At 41.8% G+C, this 7413-nt stretch overlaps 1 protein-coding gene across 1 annotated transcript; it reads left to right on the plus strand.

The window, feature by feature from the left end:
• Positions 1–2568: 2568 nt before the first annotated feature.
• On the plus strand, positions 2569–7158 carry LOC124619541 (ornithine decarboxylase 1-like). Its single transcript, XM_047146008.1, has 10 exons — positions 2569–2687; positions 3039–3229; positions 3443–3627; positions 3768–3864; positions 4074–4150; positions 4285–4457; positions 4565–4862; positions 5476–5727; positions 5840–6048; positions 6170–7158. Exons 3-10 carry the CDS (start codon positions 3538–3540, stop codon positions 6402–6404), a joined length of 1431 nt encoding a protein of 476 aa, XP_047001964.1. The 5' UTR covers positions 2569–2687; positions 3039–3229; positions 3443–3537; the 3' UTR covers positions 6405–7158.
• The last annotated feature ends 255 nt before the right edge of the window (positions 7159–7413 follow it).

Consider the following 7413-nt stretch of genomic DNA (forward strand, 5'->3'; position numbering starts at 1 on the left):
CAGCCGAAACCGCCGAATCTAGGCGCTTTATTCTGGAACCGCGCAGGTTCGAATCCTGCCTCGGGCATGGATGTGTGTGATGTCCTTAGGTTAGTTAGGTTTAAGTAGTTCTGAGTTCTAGGGGACTGATGACCTCAGAAGTTAAGTCCCATAGTGCTCAGAGCCATTTGAACCAAACCGACGAACGGCAAAAATCTTCTCCAAGTCTGCACCCCTTCCACGCTGGCTCTAGTCGCCGATCAGCTTGCGGTGACAAAAGTCATGCGATACCTCCTAATATCATGTCGAACCTCCTTTTGCTCGGCGTAGCGCAACGTCTCGGCTTTGCATGGACTCAAGAAGTGATTGGAAGACCCCTGCAAAAATTTTGAATCATGCTGCCTCCATAACCGTCCACAACTGCGAAAGTGTTGTTGGTGCTGGATTTTATGCACGAACTGATCTGCGATTATGTCCCACAAATGTTCGATGGGATTCATGTCGGGCGATCTGGGTGGCCAAATTATCCTCTCGAACTATCCAGAATATTATTCAAACAGCGAGCAGCTGTGGCCTGATGACTTGGCGCGTTATCATCCAGAAAAATTCCATCGTTGAATGGCTACAACTGGACTTCAAGTAATCATCGGTTCAGTTGGAGGACAGAATCCAGTTCATTCAATCTGTACACAACCCACACCATTATGGAGCCACCACCAGCTTGCACAGTCTCTTGTTGATAACTGCGCCACAAACGAACCCTAGCATCAGCTCACCTGGATCTATGGTTCCGTGAGGACTGCGCCACAGATTAACCCCACCATCAGCACCTACCGTCTGAAATGGGGACTCATCCGACCAGATCACGAATTTTCAATCGTCTAGGGTCCAACCGATATCGTCACGAACCCCGGAGAGGCGCTACAGGCGATTTCGTGCTGTTAGTAAAGGCACTCGCAGCAGCCATCTGCTGCCATAACCCATTAGCACCAAATTCCGCCGCACTGTCCTAACACATACGTTCGTCCCACATTCATTTCTGCTGTTATATCACGTAGTGTTGCTTGTCTCTTAGGACTGACAGCTCCACGGAAACGCTGCTGCTCTCTGTCGTTAAGCGCCATTGCGTTGTCAGTGGTGAGACGTAATGCCTGAAATTTAGTATTTTCGGCACATTCTTGACGCTATGAAATACTGACTACCCTAACGATTTACGAAATGAAATGTTCTATGAATCTAGCTCCTACTACCATTCCAGGTTCAAAGTCTGTTAATTTCCATTGTGCGGCTATAATCACGTCGGAAACCTCTTCACGTGAATTACCTACATCACGTAGATGTAGAGACCTGAGTACAAATGACAGCTCCACCAATGCACTAGCCCTTTATACCTTGTGTACGTGATACCACCACCATCTGTATACAAGCATTCCACTACACGATACCATGGCTCTGAGCACTATGGGACTCAACTGCTGAGGTCATTAGTCCCCTAGAACTTAGAACTAGTCAAACCTAACTAACCTAAGGACATCACAAACATCCATGCCCGAGGCAGGATTCGAACCTGCGACCGTAGCGGTCTTGCGGTTCCAGACTGCAGCGCCTTTAACCGCACGGCTACTTCAAATGGTTCAAATGGCTCTGAGCACTATGGGACTCAACTGCTGAGGTCATTAGTCCCCTAGAACTTAGAACTAGTTAAACCTAACTAACCTAAGGACATCACAAACATCCATGCCCGAGGCAGGATTCGAACCTGCGACCGTAGCGGTCTTGCGGTTCCAGACTGCAGCGCCTTTAACCGCACGGCTACTTCGGCCGGCCACACGATACCATGACTTATGTCGCCTCAGCGTAGTGTTGTAAATGAAGATTCTACAAAATGGGTTTTAGTAGAAATCCTAAAACGAAAACAATGCCCCAATAATATTTTGACATTAGGGCATCCTGGATTCGCTTGTCAGCGTAACTTGAACGTCAGCTGAATCGCCAAGGTAATGCCCGCACTCAGGCAATGGAAAGCCAGGAACGTGTCTGCGTACGAGTATCATCTCAGAACTAAGACAACAAGTCATAATTCATCGATTTCCGGAACCGTTACACGGCTAACCCGTCCTCCGAATCGACATCACTGTGCGCCCAGTCGTTATGCAACGACAGCGACATCATATGATTTTTATCACCATTCTCACGGCTACTTAACAGTCTTGATGGAAGAGATAGGAACTCCATCCATTAATGATCACGTAGACCGACGGTGACACGGAGTAAAAATAGCGACAGTATCATACTGAAGTGTGGCTACCTGTGGAGAGGGGGAAAAACGTCTGACACGAGTCCATTCTTCGACGAGTAACGCCACTTTCCAGATAAGATTTGTTCCCCACGGCCCATTAGCACGCTCTCCAGTGTATATAAGGCCACATTTGGTCTGGCGAAATCACCAGTGTCCACTTACGGACATCAGAAGGCAGACGCTCTTGGAAGCGAATTTACTTTCGCCCAGCTATACGACATCTTGCGCCGAGACTGCACAGATAACTCTGTGAAGGGTGCAGAGTGGTTTGCCGACCATACTTTTACAACTAGTGACCAGAACACCGGGATCTCACACCAGTTGGCTGGTGTATGGAAATTACAGTTAACGGCCTTAGTGAATGTGTTCAAGAGCTTTGAGTGTGCAACCTGGGCTGCACATAAATGAGGTAAGTCACGTTTAATTTACAGCTCCCGTATACTCCTCCATACAAGCTTACATCTTAATTAACAATGTTCCACTGTAACACGGCACCCTTTGTCAAGAAGTACCGCATATTGCGCTGGTGTCACTGAAGGAGGTTTGTTAGATCACCGTAAACCCATTTAATATCAATAAAAACCCATTCAAAGCTCTCTATTTTTGTTGCTTTGGGCTAATACCTTAACATTTGAAATTTTTCTGTTTCGAGTTTCCTTTAGTAGTGATATTAACAGATGTATGGTAACGTTACTATGGAACTGGTAGTGTGTTGTGATGCAGAAAACACACTGGTTTAATGGCGATGATTGTTTCACAGGGTGCTGTAACCTGTGCTCAACTGCGTCAGGGCCCAGCTGCAGGTTTCTTCTTATACAAATCCAGCTGCAGACTGTACCTAAACGGTGAACCGCCTTGGGTACCATTCTTCTGACAGATCACCAAGAATCTCTCATCTAATTTATTCTGCCTTCAAGTACAAATTGACTGAATCTAACTGAGGGTTGCTTCGTAAGTATTTTACTTCACTGCTGAATACTGTTACAGTATACCTTTCACTTAGTGTGTTGTAACAATGCTGAACACACTCCTTTAGAAATTACATGAATTTCTGGCCGATGGAATACAAATACTTTTTTATTTTGGTTAAATCAATGAGACTTGCTTCTTCCACATTAATTATTTCAATACATGGTAGACTGTTGATTTTCTCTCTCTTTACAGTTCGCTTCATCCAACCAGCTTTTCTTAAAATCAAATACTGATTGATCATACCTTCTCCCAAGTATCATCTACGACTAATTCAAACAACATCCATCATGCAGCTAGGTAAACTTGATGAACGTATTCATGTCATGGATGCCAATTCAAATGCCTGGAGCGTCATAAAGGACATTGCAGAGTCAGGAGTAAGTACAGATGCTTTTTAACTGTCATAAATAGCTTGTGATTCAGTGAACTTTGATACTTCGATTTCAATAGACATGTCACTGTCTTGGTAACTCCTTACGTGAATCCCTTCTCACACATGGAATAACTTTTGTTTTAGGTTCAAGAGGAAGCATTCTACGTCTGTGACATTGGTGACATAATAAGCAAACACAAGGAATGGAAAATTAAAATGCCAAGAGTCCAGCCATACTATGGTATGTTTCCACTTTTCAGCAACATAGCAGTAGGACTTTGTATTCTCTAAGTTACGACTGAAATCAATTCTGTGAAGAATCTAATTTTCAAAATATGAGAGATATCACTTACATCAACTACAGCTGTCCTATGAAAAAGTTTTCTCCTGTTATTAGCCAGTATAAAATAAATATGATAACACAGTTACTTACTCCCATTATTTTTGCAGCGGTGAAATGCAACGATAGCCTCACTGTGATTGAAGTACTGGCTGCACTTGGAACTTGTTTTGATTGTGCTTCAAAGGTGAGTGTACAATTCTATCACTCCTGTTAAAAAACAGGAACTTATTTTGCATTACTGAGTGTATAGAGGATACAATACAATATACGACAAACATACTAAACACTTTTCAGTAAATTCGTATTACTTTGTTACAGGCTGAAATTGACAGAGTTCTTTCTGTTGGTGTCGACCCAAGCCATATTATTTTTGCAAATCCTGCAAAACCTGCATCGCACATCCGCCATGCAGCAGCTGTAGGTGTTGATCTGATGACTTTTGACAGTGACTGTGAGCTCCACAAAATCAAGACCCTATTTCCTACTGCCAAGTGAGTAAATCGAAATCAGAATCTACTTTCCATATTTATGGATACGTAGATTTATCCCTTTCATAACATATTCGGTAACAACATTTTCCTTGTCAACTATGTTTTAGGCTGGTGCTACGTATCCGGTATGATGCTGCCGTGGCTCAGTGCCAGCTTGGGAACAAGTTTGGATGTGATCCAGACTCAGATGTACCACGCCTTATGAAACTGGCTCAGTCATTGGACCTAGACATTGTGGGCATCAGTTTCCACGTCGGCTCTGGCTGTGACGATCCACCAGTATTCTACAAAGCCATTTCTGCCGCTCGAAGACTTTTTGATCTGGGGTCAGCTCTAGGGTTCTCCATGAGTTTGCTTGATCTTGGTGGTGGCTATCCTGGCAACAAAGGTGCCCATTTAGATAAGGTAATGTTAGGAATTCTTAGCTCTCTTCTTACGACGCAACGCAAACTAGCATTTCTGACTGTTTTGTAATGGGTGACATGTCTAAGCAGCTGAATTATGTTTCATCTCTTTTCTTCCCTAAGAATTTTTGAATTCATAACAATAGGCACTCAAAATACTACCTTAAAGCACCTATATAAAACATGTTATCTTTAAGATCATTTCTTCTCCTTATTTTTAGTTTCTTTGCTTTCGTAGCTCTTTACAATCAATTACCACACCTTTAGACTAATTTGTTTTCACACTTTTGGTATACATTTCTGGATAGTTGGAATGCTTATTCCATTTTCAAGCCACTTATCACTTTAAGAGATATGTTTGGCAAAGTCTGTCATTCTGTTACAGATATACGATTTTTGATAATGGGTTTTCATGGAGAAGTTAGGCACTAGTGTCAGTACTTTGATAATTCCAATCAAATTAATGCAATTTTAGTACATTGTGGGCATTTTATATTGCTTCCTGCCCACTTGCTGCATAATTCATTACGCAGTTTTCTGCCAAATAAGCTGGTGTTTGTTTATTGAGAAGGAATACTGTGCGGTGTATTTCAAGGTTGTTTCTATAATTCCAGATTGCAGAGGTGGTGAACAGTGCCCTCGGCGAGTTCTTTCCTGAACCAGATGTTCACGTAATTGCGGAACCAGGACGGTATTATGTTGCCTCAGCATACACCCTTGCTACAAATGTTCATTCCAAGAGAGAACTTATCAACCCAAAGGATGGATCCATCACATCAGTCATGTACTATGTAAATGATGGCGTGTACGGCAGTTTTAATTGCATTCTCTATGATCACATGAAAGTGACACCAGTGCCTCTCAAAGTAAGTCAGACAACGTTCGTGTATTTTTTCTCATATGCCATATAACACCGACATAATTAAGAAATGAAAGGAAAAGTGATCATTGCTCTAACACGCGATGTTTCTTTTATAGGCAGCTGGACTTGAAATGCGTCAGTGTTCTGTCTGGGGACCAACTTGTGATGGCCTGGATCAAATAGTTGAATCTACTTTGCTGCCGGAGATGGATATAGGAGACTGGTTGATTTTTGAGAATATGGGTGCTTACACACTGCCTGTGGCGTCTCCATTCAATGGCTTCCCTGTTCCCAAAGTGCATACTGTGATTGACGTCCAAGGCTGGTAAGTAAGGTTTTTCTTTTCCAGAATCTGACGGTCGTTGCAAAGATTCAAAATATCTAAATACGTTGCAAGATTCATTTGTTATTGTAACCTTACTTATTGTTTCTGTAAATCCATACAGGCTGCTGCTCAAAGACCGACTACCCATGATGGAGAATCATTTTGTCATTGGAAACACACCAGCAAATCTACACATGGGTCTATCCATAGATGGTCAAGGCAACATTGATGAGTGGGATGAAGTTCACATGCCTGTTTCATCTTCTGATGATGAGATTATGGATGATCACATGTCACAGCCAACTGTGGGCTCAAGCATCGTATATCCATTCCTTCAGATGGGACAAGTCAATTAGGATCGGATGGAGGCGTCTCTGCACCTCAGTTACAAGAGATCATAACGTACTGGGTTATTTTACTCCTCGTTTGCAGAAAACGGAAAAAATTAGCTGTTTTCTTCTGTGGCTTTCTGTTTCTTTTGTGTGAACATCTCACAGCATGTAAGATGATGTATCAAGTGACAGTTTTGTGTACTGCAGCTCAATGCCTGAAATTTGTTTAAGGGACTAAAACATGAATCTCAGAATAACTTAAAGTATAAAGGTTTCTCCAAAGTCTTTTCAGGTACTCAGCTGTCTGCCGAGCTATCATTACAAAAGCCCAAGCAGAATAGAATGTATGTATACACTCAATACCTGAATAGCATCTACATTGTTGGAACCAGAGGAAACAAATAAAAATCTGTCACTGCCGTGTATGATGTGATTTTTGCCAAATGATAATTTGTTGTTGTAAAATGTGTAACAGTTTCAGTTTACTGAAACTCATCACATGATAACTTGGGTGCAGAGAGACGAAACAATTCCATAAAAGGATGTTCCTTTAATGACAGTTTCCTTCGAGACAGTTTTTCTGTTTAGCTTGTAATTAGAGGAAATACCACCTTAAGTAGCAGTTTCTAATATTGAGAACCTTGTCCTAGAAGGATGTTCAGTCTTTGTAAACTGTTATACTGTTGTCATATTCATAATGTTCTTCACGACCGAATACTGTAGCAAATATATTTGTCTCTAGTGCTATTTGAGGACGTAAGTTGAGGTATGGACACAGATGAGTTTATTTGGAAAGCGTCTTTGTGGCTGAATAAGTGAAGAGGCAGCATCTTCGCTTGAATTTGTGAATTTTTTATTTATTGTCTTTTATAATAAATCGAATTATTTAAACAAATATTTGTTATATTTTTCATTTACGCCATTATAGCCTAATGTCTACCATACAGAAGTACAACAAAGTAATTATCACAACGAGCGGCATTCTACAATTCTGCTGAGAAAATTTTCTATAAAATACCCCCGAGAATAGTGG

Source organism: Schistocerca americana, chromosome 6, assembly GCF_021461395.2.
Source record: "Schistocerca americana isolate TAMUIC-IGC-003095 chromosome 6, iqSchAmer2.1, whole genome shotgun sequence".
Classification (NCBI taxonomy): domain Eukaryota; kingdom Metazoa; phylum Arthropoda; class Insecta; order Orthoptera; family Acrididae; genus Schistocerca; species Schistocerca americana.

What these genes read in the sequence shown, in the direction of transcription:
- LOC124619541 (XM_047146008.1), top strand. Translation starts at nt 3,538, where the DNA reads ATGCAGCTAGGTAAACTTGATGAACGTATTCATGTCATGGATGCCAAT. An exon ending in AGGACATTGCAGAGTCAGGA is followed by an intron (nt 3,628 to 3,767) that starts GTAAGTACAGAT and finishes CTTTTGTTTTAG; the next exon opens with GTTCAAGAGGAAGCATTCTA. An exon ending in TGACACCAGTGCCTCTCAAA is followed by an intron (nt 5,728 to 5,839) that starts GTAAGTCAGACA and finishes TTTCTTTTATAG; the next exon opens with GCAGCTGGACTTGAAATGCG.